This window comes from Haematobia irritans, chromosome 1 (assembly GCF_050003625.1).
Source record: "Haematobia irritans isolate KBUSLIRL chromosome 1, ASM5000362v1, whole genome shotgun sequence".
NCBI classification, from domain to species: Eukaryota; Metazoa; Arthropoda; class Insecta; order Diptera; family Muscidae; genus Haematobia; species Haematobia irritans.
Genome location: NC_134397.1, coordinates 124,160,777 through 124,184,175, shown reverse-complemented (window position 1 = coordinate 124,184,175; position 23,399 = coordinate 124,160,777). Strand labels below are relative to the sequence as shown.

The window sequence follows — 23,399 nt, the reverse complement described above, 5'->3', positions numbered from 1 at the left end:
CTCTATATTTACAACCAAATGTTTATATATGCAATTTGTGCATTATAGAAGAGTCCACCTACAATAAATGATCGAAAAATATCGTAGGGATAACCTCTCTACCATCCTTTTTTTATTGTAGGTCCCACGGGACCTCATCACGCTGGTATCGCTTCCAGTGTTATCACATACACAAGGGTTAATAATTTGTAAGTTATAAAAAAAAATTGAATCAAAAGATATTCCTGCACACAAACAATTTTTTCTAGTTCAATCACGAAATTAATTGATCCAATTAATTTTTTAATTGAAATGTCTTCAATCACAGAAATGATAGTATCAATATTTTTTAAAACTCAATTAAAATTTTAATTGGAAAAATGTTCGTGAATTTTTTTCGCTGTGTGTGTAGTTAAAATAAAGAACATCTTTGGGAGGACATTTTTTGAAGTGCTTTTAAAGTTGTGTCTTTGTGTAAAATTAAATATTTTCAACATACTGAGTGGAAAATAAAAATAAATTTTGATTTGTTAGAATGAAAAATAAGTTTTTAAGTTTTCATAGAATGATTTTGTGATATGAAAATCTAAAAATCAGAAAAATTTATATACCAATAATTGGCTGTGTAAAGTGAAATGTTAGTAGCAATTGTTTTGGGTATGAAATAAAAATAAATTAGGAATTTTAAGAATAAGTTTTTCAATTTTCATAGATTGATCTAATGATGATAGTTTCACATTTATGAACATCCCAATTTAATTTAAATAATCAACACTTCTATAGTAAAGTTTATCATTGTCACTGGACCAGCGAGCCGATAGAGCTTCATCATAATTGAAATCAATCAATTCATCACTGTCATTACGATGACCAACATCTACAGCATTGTCCCTTACATAGGCATCATAATCATCGTTATCATCATTTTGCCTAAGCATTTCTTCTTTGATGAGATCTTCATAGCGATATTCACTTCGGTTTCCATTATCATTCAAATCCGTTTCAGATTGATGTTGCCATGAACCATAATCTCCCGAGGTATCAACATTATACTCACGCAATGAATTCATTAGGGATATGCTACTATTCGATCTGGTTTGGGAATGTTGCATATGATGAACCTGAAAGGGATTCAATACGCGACGTAATAATGAATCTGAAGATTTTTTCAAAGATTCTTTGCTCTGGTATTGTTTGTTGGGCTGGTTGAAGTGAAAATGTCTTGGAGGTACTTGTAAATAATCCATAGGGGTGTTATTTTCTTCCATGTCTTGATCCATTTCTTCATCTTCCTCTGCCACAATATCTAAGCTATCAAGTTCTTCGTCATAATCTTGCATGGACCCATAATCTATGGTTACCAAAATATTATCACTTCCAGGATCTGAAGAACTCATATATGAGGCATATGAAGTATAAATATCAATTTCCTCATTATCATCATCATTCTCAACCAATTCGGGATCATCGTAAATCAATAGAGAATCAGTTTGTGTTCGAATTCTTTCCGTCGAAGCAGTTTCCTTCAATAATTCCCGTTCAAAATATTGACTCAATGTTACATTGGGTTTATAAGCCAAAGGTATTTCTGCTAGGTCTTCACTTGTATTATTCCATGGTTTTTGTTGATTCCTCGTGGAAGTTGTATTTAGTAACTCTTCTTCAAAATATTGATTCAACCCCGATTTAATTTCCTTGCTATATCCAAAATTTTTATCAAATGAAAAATTCTGTGTGCAAGTGAAATAAAAATCAAAGCATCATTTTTTTCGTTAAAAGCGTTGGGAAAAGGAAAGAAATAAAGAAAAACAAAATCCATTAAAATTTATACAAAGAAAGTAATTTATAGTTCAAATTAGTAAACTTAAAACATAAAGAAGCTAAGATTAAATTTTAAAATATATTTACAAATGTATATTGAGCATATATTTATGTACACCTATTATTAGGAAACAGGGGATTAGTTGACATTGTAAGGACACTTAAGTTAAATTATAATATTATTACTATTATTGACGCATAAGCTGGAGTTGAGAAATTGTTATTGACACATTTTTATGTACCAATATAACATTCATTGGACTTATGTTCGGCAGAAAGTTAAAATTTTCTGTAAAATCATCAAAATGTTTGAACGCTACAAACAAACGAATAAAAGAATTTTGGAAATTTATTTTTCAACACTGAAATTCATAGGTAAACTTCAATTCTAATTTGAATTTAATGGATCCAAAATGTTGACCCATTACTATTTAAAATCACTAGTATTCTTTGTGAAGGACTATAATAAACTAGAATTAAATATTCGAATCTAAAATACGTATACGTATCTCATAGCAAAAATCTGTAGTCTGTTAACGAGAAATACTCAAAATATCTAAATTGAGATAGAAATTTTAATATTTTTATAATTGACAGTATTACATTTATCCTCACTATCCAATAAAATTCAGTAAACTTATTGCAGGATCGGCGCAAAACTAATGATTCTTCTATATTCGCAAGTTTCCGGTCGCAAAATAACTTTTTTAGAAGTGAAAAAAGCCTATCTCAGAAAGAAACCGGAAAACAGTGAACCCACTATGAAATAAAATGTAGGTTTTATTTTAGAAAATTTTAACTCAAATATTTTATTAATTGCAACATGACACAAATAAGTTTATAATATTTGTCAAATTGAAGAATTTATTAAAAATAATATTTTTTCTATTGTTTGAGAAAGTTTCATGTTTTGAAAACAAAAATTGTTAAAATGTCTTTAACGCTATTTGAAGTTCAAGACAGACACAATTTAAGGAAAAATTTAGTTGAAAATAGTTGTTTCAAAAACTTATGAACGCAATTTAAGTAAACATTGCCCATATTAGGAAAATATGATTTTTTCAAATTTAGTAAAATTTTGTACTTTATTTGTATACAATTTGTTTCTCATTTTTAGTTCACGTAATTTAATTAAGCAAAAAAAAAAAAAAAAAAAAAAATAAAAATTGGGAAAATTTTTTCACATTTGACCAAATTTATCTAAAATCAACCAATTTCCATCAAATCGGCTATAAAATATTTCGGTCCCTTTTTTCTAAAGCTACAATCGGATATTTCTGGGATTAATAAGCTATTGTGAGTTTCACAAGCTATTTGTGTGTAATAGCTATATAAAAATCTAAATTTGATATTTGAGTAAGATCGGTTACTAATAAGGACAAGGACGACCTAATTTTGACAAATCGGGCCATATGTATATGTATATGAGCACCATCTAAATTCGAACCGATTTCAATGATATTTGGCAGCTGTAGTAAGTATTATTGAATATTACATTGTAACAAACTTTGAATAAGATCGTTTAATAAATACCCAGCAAAAATTTTGGAAGTTCTTCCAAAGGCACAACTTTAAAAGCACTTCAGGAAGATGCACTCCCAATGATGTTCTTTATTTTAACTACCCAGGAAGTTCTTTTAATTCAATTTTATATCTTGGTTTTTTTCATACTTTTAATGGATAATTTTAATTTCTTTTGTTTCAAATAGTTTAAAAACAGAGTAAGAATTCATAAAATGGTACAAATTATTCAAATTATTTGTCGACAAAAATGCTACATCGAATTTGAAAAAATTGTGAATTTTTGAAAATATTTGAGCTCAAACTTTTCCGACAAGCGTTAGAATCCATTAAAAATTAAAAAAGATTATAAAAATTATTTATTTGACAAAATATTACAGAATTTTTTAATTTACATCCAAAACATTGAATTCGGATCACACCTAAAGAAGTGATGCAAATTCAGTGCAACGGCTGTTGAAATGGAGGACCTCCATCCTATGACAAGCCCATGTTAAATTCATCGCTTCTGCGTCAATTTTGCATTACTTCCGGATCCAAATAGAACATTTTCATTACTTTTTTGGCGACGCTTTTTTGCTGGGTAAGGATAGGTATGACCAATTTCAGCATATCGAGCGATACATATATATGGGGGGTATACCTAAATTTGAACCGTTGATTGATGATATTTTACACAAGAAGAATTCTGAATATTATTACTTTGTGTTAAATTTTATGACGATCGGTTAGCAAACAAGTTCAATGTGACCCATTTGTCGAAATCGGGCGAGACATTTATATGGGTGCTATCTATAACTAAATTTAATCCGATTTCATAGCTTTTGTCCTTATGCCATGAAAGAACCCTGTACCAAATTTCATAAAAAAAAGTGAACTCTCTATTTCACTAAAGCCAATTTAATCTTATTTTAGTTCATGGAATTATTATGTTTGGAGAAAGTTTCCTTTACTCTAATAATTGTTTGCGTACGTTAGTTAAATCCGAGGAAAAAATATACACAAATGAAGCATAAAGATTAACTAAATTCGTGTCTTCCACAAAATAGTTCAGTATTTCTTTAAATTTTCAAATTTTACTACAAATGCGTTCATCATGAACTTCATATGTCACTAAAGAAATTCTTGCAATTTTGAACTCCAAATTTTTCCTTGAAACTACAAATTTTTCTTTAACAAGTGAAAGAAGTTAATTATGTCTAATAAATTTTCTTGAATTTGTCGAAAAATATTTACTTATTTTAATACATCGGCGTGATGCCAGCGTTTGTAATACTGTTTAGTTAAAATTTTCTAAAAATATTCAAAATTTTCTAAAATTAACCGAAATGTTTCTTCCTGGTGGGTTCACTGTTTTTTCAGTGCATGTTCCAGAAATGATTCTGAGTCTACCGGTATAAATTGTATGAGGTCTTCAATCAATTTTTATTGTAGTCACATTTTCCTGCAGATCGAAGTTATTATACGCTAACCACTACACTCAAAAAAAGTCAACTCTCTATTACACTAAAGCCAATTTAACTTTGTTTTAGTTCATGGAATTATTATATACAGAGAAAGTTTTGTTTTGCTCCAATAATTTTTAAATGAACTAAAAAACGGGAAAAATTATACACAAATGAAGTAAAAAGTTTTACTAAATTCGTACTTCTAACCAAATAGTTGATTATTTTTTTTTTTAATTGGAAATTTTACTTCCTTAACAAAATAACTATGCCTAAAAAATTTTCTTGAATTTGTCGAAAAATATTTACTTATTTTTATTTTATCGGCGTGATGTCAGCGTTTGCAATACTGTTTAGTTAAAATTTTCTAAAAATATTAAAAATTTTCTAAAATTAACTAAATGTTTTCTTCCTGGTGGGTTCACTGTTTTTTTCAGTGTATGTGAAAACACCCTGCACCAATTTTCATCAAAATCGGTTAATATTGTGAACAACAAATACATGGACAGACGGACGAAAAACATACCAGATTAAAAGTAATGACTCGCGAAAAACAATTTAAGCTAAACATAAATCACTTTTTTATATTTTGAAGAAAAAAAAATAATAATAATAATCCCTGTATCAAATATCTCGGATTTTAATTTACATGTTTTACTTACATAGCATTCTTCGAAAAATAATGATGATCACTTACCCAGAATTTGTTTCGAATGCTTTTCACCCGAGTTTACTAAGGGAATAGGGGATTTTTAAGTAAACCAAGGGAGACATTTAAAACTTAAACCGAGAGTGATTATTATTCAAAGACGATCAAAAAAAAAGGGGGGGTGTTTTGTTGATGGGGAAGTTGGTGCATCTAACTAAACTAAAGCTAAGCACTAAAGCTAAATTAAACTAAGGAGAAAACAAAAACAAAAACTTACGGATGGATATAGACTGCAGAAAAATTTTACAAATTTCTCTCTCTCTCCCTTTATTCTCTTCTCTATTGTTTTGTAGGGGGTTTTATATCTCGTGGCAAATTCTATTAAACGAAATTAATTTCGTGAGAGATTATACGAGCCGATTGAGAATAACAACAACGGCATACAATAATGCATTAACGAAGATAGTCAACAACAATGACGAAGACGGCTAAGACAAAGGCAACGACGATTGTGATGATCATGATGTATATGGATGATTTAAAGGACAATGTCGATGTGTGTCGGCAATGGCTCTTGTTGATTATTTGATCTTTAGATTCCCTTCACTCTGTTTGTTTGGCATAATGATATTAGAGCAGCTCCATAACTTGATTAAATAAATACTTCATAATACACAATATATACCAGGCAAGCACAAGCAATCACCTTTTCTTCCTCATCCTCCGTAGCCAAATATATTTTGATAATACACATACATAGAGATATATAAATATATAGGTATTATTCATATAGATTAGATCAATGGATTAGCCACATAATTTATTAATTCCATATCCTTTTTTTTTTTGGAGCCCTTAGATGATCTTAATAGGGGGTCGTGGTGGTGGTGATGTTGGGCAGAATCGTCAATCCCAAAACTCTGATATTTCTTTGAATGAGATTTCACAGAGCTGTGTGTGTCTTCCTGTATCTGTATCTGTGTCTGTAACTGTTAGCCAATTTGCATGCTTTTCTAACTGCACGGGGGGGTTTGCATTTTAGTTCAAGGGAATGAATATTTTATGGTTAATTACCGTGTATAATATTTGCTTGTAATTCTCATTCACTTCAAGGTCAATTCAAACAAAATATCTCAGTTTATGGGTATTACTGGTAGGAGTGTATGTATATAGAGGGGGATCATCTTGGCGATTGTAGCTCTAATCTAGAGAATACTTTCATTACAGATCTATATAGATATTATGGGGCAATTCCATGCATGCATTTCACCATATTCATTTGGATGCTAATAATTGCGAAATACATTTCTATATAGTATTTTGTTTTTGTTAATTATTGTTTTGTTTGTGATTTGTTTGATAATCATGGATTCGTAAGGAGGCAAACACAGGGAATCAGACACAGTTTTTTTTTATGTGTTTTTGTTTAGTTATTGGTGGGATGCAAAATTTGATTTCAATAAGAGAGGTGTGAAGGATTTTTTTTATTGTTGTGTGGTCAAATAGCACAGTTCAGGGAGGGGTATTGGTTTTCAGGTATTCGATTTTTTAGAGTTACAGACAGTGTATGAATATATAAAAGAAGTTAAAAAAAGAACAAATACATAGAAATTAGACACATTTCATTTGTTGTAGAATTAGTAAAAATTTATAGATGTTCTTTTGGTATTTGGTTGGTTAAGACAAATCGATTTATTGCGAATTTGTTGTGCAGTTTCGATTAGGAAGAATAATGTAACAAATAATGAATGAAAATAAAATGTTATTATTGAAATGATTTTAAATGTCTATGTGTCCCGATCACCATGTGTAATGTGAATATGGAAAATTGATTTTTTATAACAAATGAAAATTATTACAATTTTAAAAATTAAAAAAAATGTTGTTTGTTTTTTTTTTATTTTTAATAAAGTTTTATTAATTAATCTTATAAATCATCCCCACACAATATATATGTTTTTGATACTTTAAGTTTAAAAGAAAAGAAGAGAATTTAAGTTTCGCTTTCAATACTGATAATTTAAACAACCACAAAAAAAAAGAGAAAATACGAAAGCTTCTTTTGTATTCCAAACGCAAAACAAAAATGAATTTGGGTCTACCATTTCCAAAAGCAAGACCAAAAATCTAAAGTTTAACAATAATTTTATGTTTTTGGTGTTTTATTGATCTTTATTTTCAACTAAAAGTTTTTGTTTTTTTTCGAGCTTGAGATCTATATGTATTTTTATTTTTATTTTTCTTCAATATTTCGCAATTTCCTTGAATTGCTTCTTCAGGAAGTATTGATATCTGTTACAATAACTAAACACAAAACATATTCTTATTAGAGTCAGCGAAACATCACTGTTCTCGTCTGGTTTCTTTATTTAGCTGACTCTACACACAAAAAAAAATTTTTCTGATTCAATCACGAAATTAATTGATCCAATTAATTTTTAATTGAAATGTCTTCAATCACAGAAATGATAGTATCAATTAAAAAGTTAATTGAAGGTCAATTAAAAAGTTAATTGATCCAATTAAAAAATTAATTGATACTATTATTTTCGTGATTGATTTTTGTTTCAATTAAAAAATTTGTTGAATCAATTAAATTTTTAATTGAATATTTTTTAAAACTCAATTAAAATTTTAATTGGAAAATTTTTCGTGAAATATTTTTGTGTGTATTAACAATATGTTTTGTGTTTAGTTATTGTAACAGATATCAATACTTCAAGGAAATTGCGAAATATTGAAGAAAAATAAAAATAAATATAGATCTCAAGCTCGTAAAAAAACATAAGCTTTTGTTTCATAATAATCTTATACAAAAAATACCAATAAAATTTTTCTAATAAAAATTTTTATTGAATTTTGAAAAAAATATTATTGATTAACTAATTATTTAATTAAAACTAAAATCAATCACAAAAATTAGTTTATTATACCATAATTTAGGCGATTGAATAAATTTCAATTAAAAATTAATTGTATCAATTAATTAATTAACCCTAATTATAGACAAACAAAACCTTTTTTTCTGTGTAGACAATTTCCGCACAATATTTTTTTCATATTTTAAACTTGATGCAAAATGCATCTTTATAGAAATGAAGAAAAGATTAGTTTCGGTATAACAAGATGTATGAAAAAAAAACCATTTCATACCATTAAAATACACAGAAAAATTTTATTTGTAAAACTGAAGCTAAAATTTACTTTTATTGGAAAATTAATTTAATTTAATTTAATAATTTTCCTCAATTATTGAAAAAAAATATATATATATATTTTGTTTTAGTTTATTTTTAAAATTTTGTAAGAAGTTTTCCTCAGCCCAACGATTTTTTCTTTATTCCAAGTATGTCTCAAAAATTTTATGAACTAAATGGCAGTAAAATTTCAATGACATACAAAAAAGAAGTTTTTCGTACACTTCAACAAAATTACTACAAAAATAGTAAGAATGAACTTCAGCATGGTTAAAATGGGAAGATCTGGCGCCTAATATTTTTTTCTTTATTTTTACTACATTTTTACTTTTCGAGAAGGATGCATTTCGTAAATGGTAGTGAAAAATGTCAGAAAATGTTCGTTAATTTAATGAATCTCAAAATTTAGAACACAATTTAGTTCAATTTTCGCACAAGATAATTCATTTTCCCATAACATAGTTTACTTTTTTTTGTGTAGTCTTTAGTTTTGTTTGTCTAAAATTTCACTTAGCAATTTTTTTTTTCTTTTTTATAGCAGATATGAATAACCAAATTTAAGGCAAAAAACGAAACAATTTTACCATTTAAAAGGTCGGAAATACACTGAAAAAAATATTGGCCATAATTTTAGGACACGCAATTTACACTATCTAACAATATTAACGACACGAATCTTTGAAATGTGCCTCCTCCATTGAAAACGTAAGTTGTTGAAGTAAGGCAAGTTTTCCTTAAAGTAAAGAAGAACATTTACAATTTAAATAAATATTTTTTAAAATAATTGAGAGGTTGACTCTTTTTCGTCTTCAACTTCAAATATAGGCTAAAAATTATTTTAAAGATTTGAAATGTTTGTTTTTTTATTAACAAAAAAAATATTATTTAATAATATATTACAATTTGTAATTTTATCTTTTATTTTCATATTTATTTCAAAAAATTAAATTTAATGAAAACAAGTAAGTAAAGTAGAAAGTCGGGCGGGGCCGACTATATTATACCCTAAACCACCATTACAGAATTAGTAATCATAAGCATTTGTAGGGTAACATATAGGTCTGGGAGATAAACCGCAGTTGCATATTTAAGAAAATTAAGGGGTACATGTCTATGGGTGCTTTGTGTCAATCTGACTATAGCTCATAGTCAATGGCCAGGGAAAATGTTCGGTTTACCCTACAAGGACAAAAAAAGTTCCCTACTTTCCCATACATTCCCAAACAATTTTCCCTACTATATTTTTCGTTAAATTTAAAAAATTTTACAAAACAAAAATGGTTCTATGTACTTTATTATCTTAAAACATGAATATGCAACGTATGTTATATAACCTAGAATATAAATTTGTATTACCGCCAGGGTTGCCACAGTTCGTAGAATTCTACCCAAATTAGTAATCTTTTTTGTTAAATCTCTATAAAAATTTTGGAAAAAGTTTCTATAAACAAATTTTTGTGAGCAATTTTTCTATAGAAATAAAATTTTGACAATAAATTCTATAGAAATAAAATTTTGAGAAAATTTTTTATAGAAATAATATTTTGAAAAAAAATTCTATAGAAATACAATTTTTACAAAATGTTCTATAGAAATAAAATGTTGACAAAATTTTCTACAGGAATAAAGTTTACCACACATTGTTAAAGATCAAGCCTTGCCGGCTTCTAATTTCCTCCTCTAGAGCCACCAAAATGTAAAAATTATTACAAATTGTGTTGAGTGAAAATATCCTACATTGTGGCCCTACGTCCCTACAAGACGCTAAATATTAGAAAAACCCTACATATTGGGAATTTTCCCTACTTCTAGCAACACTGGCTGTGTTGATATTGCGCCTACGGAGCTAGTATGCCACTAATATTGAGCCCATTATTAAAAAAGAGAAAATCGTTAAATTAGTGTGGGTAATAAATACAAATTTGTAAAAATCGAGCAATATTCTTATGTAAGAGCTACAAGTGCGTATAAGTACGATCGGCTAGTACATCAAAATTTGAAATTTGAGTAACATTGGTTAATAAATAAGAGTACTATGGCCAAATTTGGGAAAATCGAGCGATGCATATATATGGAAGCTATATCTAAATCTGAAACAAATTGCATAATATTTTGCGGGTTTGGTTAATACCACAAAAGGTTACCTTGTGCAAGATTTGAGTAAGATCAGTTACGAAATGAGGCCTGTATGGTAAAACATAAGGTTATAAGGGCGAATTTTTCCAAATCGGGCGATACATATATGGGAGCTGTATCTAAATTTGAACCGATTTCGATGAAATTTTGCACATATAGTTAGTGCTATAGAAGACTAAATTTAGCCAAATTTGGGTAAGATCGGTTCATAAATAAGGGTTTTATGGCCAAATTTAGAAAAATCGGGCGGTTCATATATATGGGAGCTATAGCTAAATCTGAACCGATTTCGATGATTTTTTGCACATATTGTTAGTGCTATAGAAGATTATATTTAGCCGACTTTGAGTAAGATCGGTTGATAAATAAAGGTTTTGTGGCCAGATTTGGGAAAATCGGGCGATACATATATATGAGAGCTATATCTAAAACTGAACCGATTTGGATGAAATTTTGCGTACTTGAAGGGCGATGGAAAAGATTACCTTTTGCCAAATTTGGTGACGATCCGTTTGAAAAAACGCGCAACGTGACCCCATTTGTCGAAATCGGGCGATACATATATATGGGAGCTATATCTAAATTTGATCCGATTTCTTCCAAATTCAATAGCGTTCGTCCTTGTGCCCAAAATACTCCCTGTACCAAATTTCATCAAAATCGGTTAATAATTGCGAACGGAATCCTGTGAACAACAAATACATGGACAGACGGACGGACGGACACCAAGCACTAGATCGACTCAGGAGGTGATTCTGAGTCGATCGGTATATATTTTATGGGGTCTAAAATCAATATTTCTGGTAGGCACATTTTTTGGCCGATCAAACTTATTATACCCTGACCACTATGTGGTTTAGGGTATAAAAACGGTAAACCTTCTTTTCATTCAATTTTTTTTATATTCAAGACACTTTTCGTGAATATTGACTAAATTAAATATTTCCTATAATATCAATATTGCTTCAGTGTACGTTTCAATTGAGGAAACTTATCTGCTTTAATTTAAAAAAGGAACTGTTAAAATCATATTATTTTCAATGCGAAAACTAAACATAGTGCCGAACTTAGACGCTATATAAATAAGGATAATATCCCAATACACAAGCAATCGCCTACATTTGTTAGTACACACAAAAAAATATTTTTTTGATTCAATCACGAAATTCATTGATCAAATCAATTTTTTAATTGAAATGGGTTCAATCACAGAAATGATAGTATCAATTAAAAAATTAATTGACACTCAATTAAAACTTAATTGATCTAATTAAAAAATTAATTGACACTCAATTAAAACTTAATTGACACTCAATTAAAACTTAATTGATCTAATTAAAAAATTAATTGAACTATTAATTTGTGTGCTTGATTTTTCTTTCAATTAAAAAATTGTTTGATTCAATTAAATTTTTAATTGAATATTTTTTAAATTCAATTAAGATTTTAATTGAAAAAAATTTCGTAAATTTTTTTTCTGTGTCGACGTAGACAGAAGTCTTCTAAAAAGGGAATGTCGTCACAGTTTTCTAAAAAATATGTATGGGACCTATATAAATTGTATTCTGCATAAAAAATCAGAGATTTTAAATTAAATTAAACTCAATCTACCTATTTGTAAGTTTTGTTAAAAATGCTAATTTCTTTGTACCAAAGACATAACCTTTAAATTCAAAGTTACTTTGTATTGAGTGTTTATCTACAATTTAAAGTGATTACAAAAATTACCAATTCAATTATAAACTTATCATATTATCTTATAAAATTTAATTTAAATATTGTGTGGGGAACTCGCTGTAAAAATTACTTCTTTACTTGTGGGCCTGATCAATACTAACTGACCAAGAATTTGACTGACTGAGAGTTCATGCATATTCAATTAAAAACACCAGTTTTTTTATATATATGAAAATAATTATTGTGTGTGTATTTCTGATTTCATTGTCAATTAATTATTGTTTGCATTATTAAAATTCATATGGGGAGTAATTAAAAAAAAAAACATATAACTTATAAACAAATAAATGTATTAACATAGGGCACTTAACTAAACAAATAAATTATACACCTAAACAATTAAAATAGTTACATACAAACATTTACAAACATATCATTTAAAAAATAAAGGAAATATGAACTATATGAGATTTAGTTCAACGCTATTATTTCAAGTCTGTATTATTTCTAGGTTACCTATATTCTTCCATATAGGAAAAATTTTTAAAGTCTTAAAAAGAATTATACAAACAAAATACATAAAGAAGGGACCCTTGAGAATTCACTATTAAACAAATTCTAAATATATGATGGATTCACAAGTCTTTTCAACTTTACTCTAAAATATATACCAAGATGTATATGTAATTTTTTTTTATATAGATCTACAAATCTCCGATTTTATCGGAAATGTTTAAATAACTACAAAATATAAAAGCCATGAAAAGAATTTAAAAAAATTAAGTTGGATATTTTACTATGAAATTTGAATCCCAGATTATTTATTATTTGTTTTTTTAATTAATTGTCCATTCTTATGTATGTTTAAGAAATAAAAAGAAAAATATTCTAATAATGATGTTTCATAATGCAGCAGGCAAGTCTTTTTTATTGATTAGAAAATTAACATAATTATTTTAAATACACAAGTAATGAGAAGAAAATTTAAATTAATGATAAATCTAATGATATTATGAAATAATTAATAACAAATTGCTTAGGTTGTTATCACATAATAACATTGCCTTTTTAAAAAGAGGTTTTGCGATAAAGGAAAAAATGAAGTAACTTGTTTGATAATCATGTCAGTCATTAAATTATACTGGCAAATTCTAGAAATATAAACTTCGGAAATAATAAGAATGCTTTGCTATGTCAGCAACTGTCACATCAACGATCTGAACTGCTGAATTAAAAGACTAAATGAATATTCTACTAGGAATGGTTTAATTTTTAAAATGTTCCCGTTTTAACATTGAAATACTGTCGTAGGCCGAAAGATTTCATGTCCTTAAAATACAAATTATTTTTACTTGACCAGAATTTGATAAAATTTTCATAAAATTTTATCCTTAGAGTTACATAAAAAAACCCTACTTATGTCTTCAATCACGAAATTAATTGATCCAATTAATTTTTAAGTGAAATGTCTTCAACCACAGAAATGATAGTACCAATTTAAAAATTAATTGAAAGTCAATTAAAATATTAATTGATCCAATTAAAAAATTAATTGATACTATTAATTTTTGTTTCAATTAAAAAATTTGTTGAATCAATTAAATTTTTTATTGAATATTTTTTAAAACTCAAAGACTTAATTGGAAAAAATTTCATGAATTTTTTTGTCTAGGTGAATCGACTGAAAAAAGTGTCTTTAAATGATAAGGTCAACGTGGCTTTAATAATCTGAAAAATTCTTCAAAATTAAAAATTAAAATTGTCTGTAAATTCGTTGGCTTTTTGTGTCTTGATTACATAACTAAAAACCGTTCAAAAACAGTAGACATCTTTCCATACTTTATTTTAAAAACAAAATTTAGGTGACAAATAAAATAATTTATACTTGAAGGCGAGTTTAAATTACGATATTGAAGTTGCGGTTAATCTGTTTCGGTAGGTCTTTAATATTACAATATAAAATAGCTTGGATCAATTAATTTTTTAATTGATACTATCATTTCTGTGATTTATGATATTTCAATTAAAAAATTAATTGAATCAATTAATTTCGTGATTGAATCGGAAATATGTATTTTTTGTGTACCATCCAACAACTACTTGCAACAAGTTTCAAGTTGATAGCTTGTTACGATCGTGATTTCTCTAGATCGACTCAGAACTTCATCATAACCATAACAGAATATAATACACTTTATAGGATCTGAGCTATAAAAATATATAAAATGGCTAAAAATGACTGGATGGGTAGTTAGTTGAGAATTGGCTCTTTAAAAAAAATGTTGTTTTAGAAACAACTACTATACAAATCGAAATAATTATGTTTGAAATAAATTTATTTTCTTTCTTTTGACCTCAAACCATGTCCAATACAATATTGACTTGTAATTTAATTCTAATAATAGCTAGAGCAGCAAATAAGGCGTTAGGCATTTGAAACCCTATAAATATTTATTTTTTTGCATATTACCATCTGAGCATTCTAGCACCAAAACCAAGCAAAATTATAAATATTTACAAAAATGATCGTCAATAAATTGAGATCAATTTAAATAAATGTCATTTATAGCGGAGACCCAAAGTTCATATATATTCCTTTTCCTGTGCTAAAAACTTATTTTTATGAAAGATGCTTTTATAATTGAATGACATGACATGATTGATGAAATTTTATGATTTTGTAACATTTTCCTAGGATAGCTGCTAGATAGAGAGTGTGTGTGTGTGTGTGGTTTTTAAATAAAACAGTCGCAGAGAGGAGAAAAATGGAGAAAGTATAGGACAAACGAGACCTAAGTGACTATGTATTTTGATAAAAAAAATAACAAATATTGAATAAAACAATGAACAATGAGCAGAAAACTGAAAGAAGTGATTTAAAGCAAAATTTCATTTTTTTCTGTTTTGTTTGTATTCTTATGTTGATGTTGTTTTTCTTTTACTTATTTTAATAAATAATTTCATTATAATTTTCCATAATAATAGTAATAATGGTAATAATAATAACACTATGTATATGAGACTTATATTAATATAGTAATAATAAGTAGTAGTGGTATTAATTAATAATCGTAATGAGAGTTAATGTAAATGACTTTTGCATGAATTATGTAATGATGGTATCTGGGTTGGTTAAATGTTATTTTCATTTTTTAAAGATGGTGACAATGATGTACGATGAAAACAAAAACAAAGAAACAAACTAGAACGTCATGTGTTTTTCGAAATCTTTTATTTTCAAAATTTTGTTTCTAATTATTTGTATTGCAGTGCCTACATTGAATAATGAACAAAAGCGGAATATTTCAAATTTTTTTGTAAAAAAGGAAGAGCTAATTTCTTAAGAAACATTAGACAAATTAATTGTAAAAAGAAGAAATAAATCAAAAATTTCAAGATCTCTAAAGATTTAAACAAAATAAATAATATGGTCAAAAACTTCAAAATTCCTATCAGCAAAAATTTTGTTTACTGATACATCCAAATTCACGAAAATAGTTTTTTTTTTTTTTGGTTTCGTCATAAAGAATTGATTGAATATGCTAGATATTGTACTTCGGCTATGTCCAAATGTCTTTTAAATTGTCAATTAAATCATTTTCAGAACTACACTCTTATAAATGTTTTCATATAAGAGTTGTCGTCAGTGTCGGCTGTTATATACTAGTGATTCCTGGTGCAACCAACAATTCATTTATGTTTTTAACTTCAAAATCAGGCCCAATTAATTTTCAAGAGCTAAATAAAGTTTTTATAGATATATTCGAGTGCTCAAATATTCTTAAAAGCTACCGATTGCGATCAGCAATTATTTTGTTATTTCGAGATTTTGAAGCAAACACAAGAATTGTTCTTAATGTATTGTTTTTGTTATTCTATAATAGCCTAAAAATTATTCCGATATCCGAAATCGTAAATCGCATGAAAATCGGGATACTATCGAACTTCAAACCAACTTCAATTTTTACTTCACATTAAATATAAATTTATTTATAAAGTTTATAAATTAAATTAAATAAATATCGCCCAAATCAAAATTTTGCGATTTGCAATTCCGAATAGCGGAACAGGGGGCCTATTTTTTTTAAGTGTTTCAATCCAATGAAGGTTTGTTTTGAGACAATTGAATTAAAATATAAATGTTTTTCTCCTGTAACAAACAATGATAATTTTCAGGAAAATTTTTTCGTGAAATTCTAACATATTGCTGTGTTTACTGAACACAAAAATTTCAAGTTCAAAATTTGGGGTTTCTTGATATAGCTGCAAATGTAAAAAATATAATAAATAATTTATTTATTACATTTACAATAAAAATATAAATTGGCTAAGGTCTTAAGCTTGTTAGAAATTAATATCAGAGAAGTATAGTGTTTTTAAAGATAGATTGAATTGTAAAGCATAGCTTTTTTAAAGAAGTTTTCTATTTTCTCTAAAATAATATGAAAATATGCTACTGAACAACATCGATCTATTTTGAAATCATTTTCATTTTTTAAAATTAACTTTTCGATCGCTTATTCGATTGTTTTTTTTTTATTCTCAGTACACTAACGAATATTTGTACAGTATAAATTTGATTCGAATTATTTTCTAAAAAATTTAAGGAACATCAAATTGGAATATCAGTCTAAATAAGTGAAAATTAAATAAGGCAGGTAAGAGCGCAAATTATTTCACTAAATCAGTCGACATCTGTGATAGATAAAAATATTTTCAAAAATCAAATAACGACTTTAAAATTACTGGGATCTATGTTTGTAGCCTCTTTGTGAAACGCTAGGGATATTCGATATATACTAACGCAGAAAACTTTTGTGTTTGTCCAAATGTAAAATAGAATTAAGGACACTTTTTATAGGTATTTTAAGATCTCTGATTACATTTTATTTTAAAACACGTAAACGACAAGTGGGAACTCAATGGTTTGAAGATCTAAGCTACTAAATTCACATCTTCGTCATACAAAACCAGACCCCAAAATATGAAATTCATATTTCAAATCTATTTTATCTGAGATATTCACCTTGCCTATGGTGAATAGTAGATTCTCAAAGGCAATACATGATCAGAGAATGAAGCCGACCCGTTTTTGTCTGCAGCGGCTGACACTAAATTTTTGCACCCGGCGGCGGCAGCCAGACGGCTAATTTGTCTATCCATTATAAAATCAATTTGAAGTTATCCAAATGGTAATGAGATTAGTTGTACAACCAATCTTACAATCTAGTTTACATTTCATTCAAATTTTCTGAGCAAAATTTTTACAAAATGATTATAGCAAGTTGATTGATTGATTGTGGGTGGAAGGTTTAAATTTTTGGCAAAAAATACAACAATTATTAATAAATGTTTCTGATTTCAATATTTTCAATATTTTTGATTAATTAGCGGCTAAAATCGGAGACGCGACTCGGCAGCTTCATTTTCTGAAAATGATATACGGTTCATTAGACGATTTAGTACGATATTGGATATCCGTTAGAAGACTTTTGAAAATCCCTAAAAGTAGGCTAGTATTTCTAAACACAAACTTTAGGTTAGGTTAGGTATATATATATATATCCTCTAACATGGCTAATCTTAGACTTCAAAAAGACTTGGACCTTTTTGAAGTCTGAGACCACTAAACATTTATGACACAAAAATAATAATAATAATAATAATAATAAATGTAGGAAAAAAACAGATCATGTCTCGGAAAATTGGTGTAAATAGCCACTGAAGGACCTATTTCTCAATTTTTACATTTTCATTTAATTATTTTCTATACTCCTTTGTAATTAAAATATCATTGGGCATACATATTTACATACATATACAATTATTTGAATAATCCATGGTTCAGTATATTCCAAAAATTTTATCTTTCTGGTGCGATTCGGATGCTCAAGATGAAACTAGTTCTTTAAAAGTTGTGCAAGACTGATTCATGGGGCCTGTCTATGGGATTGTCCTACTAAACTATCCCAGGACTTTTCATTGAAATGAGTCCAAGTCATGCACTAAAGAGTAAATTTACCCCGTCAAAAACAATCTCTTGTTAAAGTGACCGATCTCTCCCATAGGTTTTGAGCAGAACTGGGATTGGCCCATACATTGATGCATTTCCCTTAGGGTTGGTGAATCATTTGACTATGGGAGCAATATCCGAAGAAATTATATCACTAACTGGGACAACAGATTTTAAGAAACCCGAAAAGAATAACAACTCTAACACATCCTCTACAAGGACTACTCTGTAGTCTCTTTTATTACGGAAAAAATCTCTGAAAATTATTTCGACAAACATTCGACTATGGCAGCAATTTCCAAAAATCTAAGAAATTATATCATTTACTACGACAACGGATTTCAAGAACCCCAACAGTAATCTTAAATACCTGCTATCACCTCACATACTCATGCGTTTCATAAGAAAACTTCGATACATCTTTAATTATTATTATTTTTTTTTTTTACATTTATTTTCATGAAATTGAAAGCTGCAATCATAAAAAAAACTATCTAAAATTATTGATTTAAGATTATTATGCACAAAACAAACAATATAGAAACAGAAAATGTAATAGTTGTTAGCTTAGTCTATTTTACATGACGACAAACAAACAAAATGGTAAAGAAATACAAGAATGAGATGGCAAGGATCGTGGGCACATTTAGGTGTAGACTTAACACAAAATAACTCATACATATGGATATGAGAAGCTTAATGTTAATGGAGGATCTTATATATGTATGGTATATCTCAATGATTGACTTTTTGTTTGGCGTGTGTCATGAAAAGATTTGATACACCGAAAAAAAACAAATGCCTTTTTTGATTTTATTCACGATTTGTTTTAGTAGTTCTTGTGTTTTGTTCTGTTTTTTTTTTCATCATATCGAGATATATTTTATGTAGTATGTTATTTATATGTATATATGTAGTTTTTATTTATGTATATGTGGGGAGTAAATGTGTTTGTGTGTTTTTGTTTAATGATTCTTTTTTGTTTCATCTGTTTGATTTTAAGTTAGATTCTTATTAAGCCAACCCAAAAATGTTGATTTTAAAGTGCGTACCTTGCCACTATCGCTATCACTGGCAGTACCGCCATTACCACCACTTATAATCCCGCTGCCGTGGGTAGATGAGGCTGCAACACTACCGCCACTTACATTGCTATGTTGTAAATCATTTTCCGTTTGACGGGCAACACGAGCACCCACTACACTGGCACTGCTGAAACGACGTGTTGCCACCGGATTGCCTCCGTTGCCATTGATATTGCTAAAAGCACTACCACCTGTTGCTCTCCGTTGGAAGGGTGGTTGGCTGGCGGGAAAACTACTCGAACTCAATTGTAAATCCTTACGCATCGATGAGGTCAATTGAGCTGCTATTGATGATGGTTTTGGTGTACTGCTAACCAAATAGCTAACACCGGCAGCACCAGTGGTCACCGGTGATGAGGCCATCGTCGATGTTGAATTACTATCACTGTTATTACTACCATTGGAAATGTGATTTGACTGTGATTGCTGATGTGGATGTTGATTTTGGTTATAAGCACGAGACAAAGAATCCATGTGTCTGACCTTGGTCGACAATGATTCTCGTTTTGGTTTTGGTAATGGTGAATTTTGCAAAATTCTTGAGGACGGACTATTTAAAGTATTATTATTATTAGTAGTAGTATTGTTGCTGGTCATAGAATTACCAGCACCACCTCCACCCACATACGATTTGGAAGCCGAACTATAGGGTGTTGTAGCCAATGGTATGGACGATGAGGTGGAACTGCGGCTGGTATTCGTGCTAAAGGACGATGATATATCTTTACGTATACTTTGTGCTGAATCGGCTCTTTTCAAGCTATTTGGAGATTTGGAATACAAAAGATTACCAGTGCTTCGACTTAAAGGAGATCGACTTTGAGATGATGCCGAAGAATTGGCCGAGGGTGGGGAACGACCTGCTGCAGTTAATGGTCTGCCAGAGGGTGGTTTTCCTGGAATATAAAGAAGAAATTAAATGAATATAGATTGCAAATAATTAAATAAAGAAACTGGACAAAGAATATTTTAACATTGATGTCTATTACGTGAGCAATGTCTTTCATCCAATAAATTTGATGCCAAGGTTACACTTCACACATTAATATGTGGAAATTAAAATATGGATTTTGCCATATGAAATTTCGAGTGTGGATTATTCCCAAATTTTAAATTTCCACCAACTGTATTAAATACAGGCACCGTGATGCAATGGTTAGCATGCTCATCTTGTATGCAAAGGTTTTTGGGTTCAATTCCTGCTTCGACCGAACACCAAAAAGGTTTTCTGCGGTGGATTATCCCGCCTCAGTAATGTTGGTGACATTTGTGAGTGTTTCGAAGCTTCTGTAAGTGGTTTCACTGTAATGTTAAACTCCGCTCGGACTCGGCTATAAAAAGGAGGTCCCTTGTCATTGAGCTAAATATGGAATCAGGCAGCACACTGTGGTATCTGAATAGTCTAAGTGAACCTAAAATATCGGGATGCAACTATACCTAACCTAACCTAACTACAGACACTAGGTTAAAATCTTATCAAAGAATGCTTATTGTAGTATGAAGTCTTTCATTACTTTAAGAAAGGCACAATATCCAAGTTATTTTGCTGAACAAAGCAATAGCTTGAGTAGCCTTAGGGTAGGTTAACTTTGAAACACACACAAATCACCATTATTGTTTAGAGGAAACAACGAGCAGTTGATAAGTTTAAAGGCAATATATAAGAGGTGTGCACGTGACACGAAATTGTTGTGACTTACGAAAATTTTCGTGACTCACGCGTGAGTCGTGAGTCAACATTGACGATTAATTTTCTATCAGTTCACTGGAAAAGTTTTTAACATTTAAGATTCTAGTCCTTCAGAATCTCCGTGGTTTTATCGTTGGAATGGCTTCCATGTATAAAGAGGATTTTTGTTTTAATAAAAAATTCTAAACTAAGCTAAACATGCAAATATTATTCAGATGAGGCTCAGTAATGCTGATGGCATTGCTGAATATTTAAAATAATTTCACTTCAGGTTGGACTTGCCATTCGTTCTCGACTACTAAAAAAGTATCCCTCACGCTCGAATTAAATACTCGCACAGCACTCGTTGATACCAAGAGTTATAACATTATAAATGGACGTTTAGAACTTCTCTGCATTTTAGTCCATTTCCAAGTACGAGGGATTTAAAGAAGCCAAAAGTTTTTTAACTTCCACTTTCTTGCATTTCGTGGGGACCAAATTTTTGATTTGGGTGCTTGGGGATTTGGTGAAGAATATGGAATTTTGAAGAATATTGAGAATTAGTTTGTCTGTGGGGATTTTTTGAAATATTTCGTATTGAAGTGGATCCCAGAGTATTACAAATAGACCATGTGTAGTATACGAGAAAACAGCGACCCCTACGCTAATCTAAAATTTTCTCTGCTTGGCCAAGACATTTTTCTACTATTGGTAAATCATTTTGGGAGGAATTTGGCTCTACATGGATTCGGATTCTCTGCGTATAGCCTAAATATATATATATATATATATATATATATATATATATATATATATATATATATATATATATATATATATATATATATATATATATATATATATATATATATATATATATATATATATATATATATATATATATATATATATATATATATATATATATATATATATATATATATATATATATATATATATATATATATATATATATATATATATATATATATATATATATATATATATATATATATATATATATATATATATATATATATATATATATATATATATATATATATATATATATATATATATATATATATATATATATTATATATATATATATATGGTTAGGTTAGGTTAGGTTAGGTTAAAGTGGCAGCCCGATTAAGATTCAGGCTCACTTAGACTATTCAGTCCATTGTGATACCACATTAACTAAAAGTACCTATTACATATGGGCACTTCTAGTTTTAACCGCTGAACCTTCTTGATTATTTTTCTTTGTTGAACCAACCAGATTGTTCCAAAAACAGTAGCAGACTGCTTAAGTTAACGTTTTCCAGATCCGCCAGTAATCTGAAGCTATATGCTCCTAAAAGTTGCTTGCGCTTTACACAAAATGCAGGACACTCACACAAGAGGTGTTTAATTGATTCTTTTTCCTCCGCATCATGGACAGCTCATACAATAGTCATTATACTTCGCGCCAATAGTTTTTGCAAAATCGCCTATCAGGCAGCGACCCGTTATAGCAGATATCAGGAGTGATATCTGACGTCTCGAGAACATTAGCATATCTAGTGTGCGGTTTAAGTTGAAATGGGGCCATATTTGCTTGGTGTCGTTACAACCCTTGCAATTCTCCCATCGAACATTTGCCATCATAACAGCCTTCTCACGCAGCATGAGCTTGCAGGTAGCTAGGGGCATACCAACAAATTCTAGTTCCCCTGGAATATGTAAGGTAGTCCCTAGCCTTGCCAACTCATCCGCTTCGCAGTTCCCCGGTATGTTCCTATGGCCAGGCACCCATATTAGGTGAATATTGTACTGCTCAGCCATCTCATTGAGAGATTTGCGGCAGTCGATGGCCGTTTTCGAGTTGAGGAACACAGAGTCCAAGGATTTTATTGCAGGTTGACTGTCTGAGTATATATTAATGCCCACATTTTTTGGAACATTACTTCTCAGCCAATTCGCCACCTCTCTTATTGCTAATATTTCAGCCTGAAAAACACTACAGTGATTAGGTAATCTTTTCGCTATTCGAAGTTCCAGATCATTAGAATATACTCCGAACCCCACTTGTCCATCCAATTTGGAGCCATCAGTGTAGAAATCTATATATTCTTTATTCCCCGGGGTCTGTGTGCACCACGCCTCACTGTTGGGGATTAGAGTCTCAAACTTTTTGTCGAAAAGTGGACTCGCCAAAG

The 23,399-nt window shown here is 29.3% G+C and overlaps 1 protein-coding gene across 6 annotated transcripts in view; it reads right to left on the bottom strand.

The window, feature by feature from the left end:
• Positions 1 to 661: 661 nt before the first annotated feature.
• The window catches only part of jvl (javelin-like), a 380,644-nt gene continuing 357,906 nt past the window's right edge, over positions 662 to 23,399 (bottom strand). For 2 of the 6 annotated variants that reach the window (XM_075291596.1, XM_075291597.1), the window contains exons 7-8: positions 19,491 to 20,419; positions 662 to 1,709 (exon numbers count right to left, since the gene is read on the bottom strand). In XM_075291596.1, the coding sequence (XP_075147711.1) occupies positions 735 to 1,709; positions 19,491 to 20,419 (1,904 nt within the window). In that variant the 3' untranslated portion in view covers positions 662 to 734. The other 4 variants (XR_012718206.1, XR_012718205.1, XM_075291599.1 and 1 more) reach the window with 4 other exon arrangements.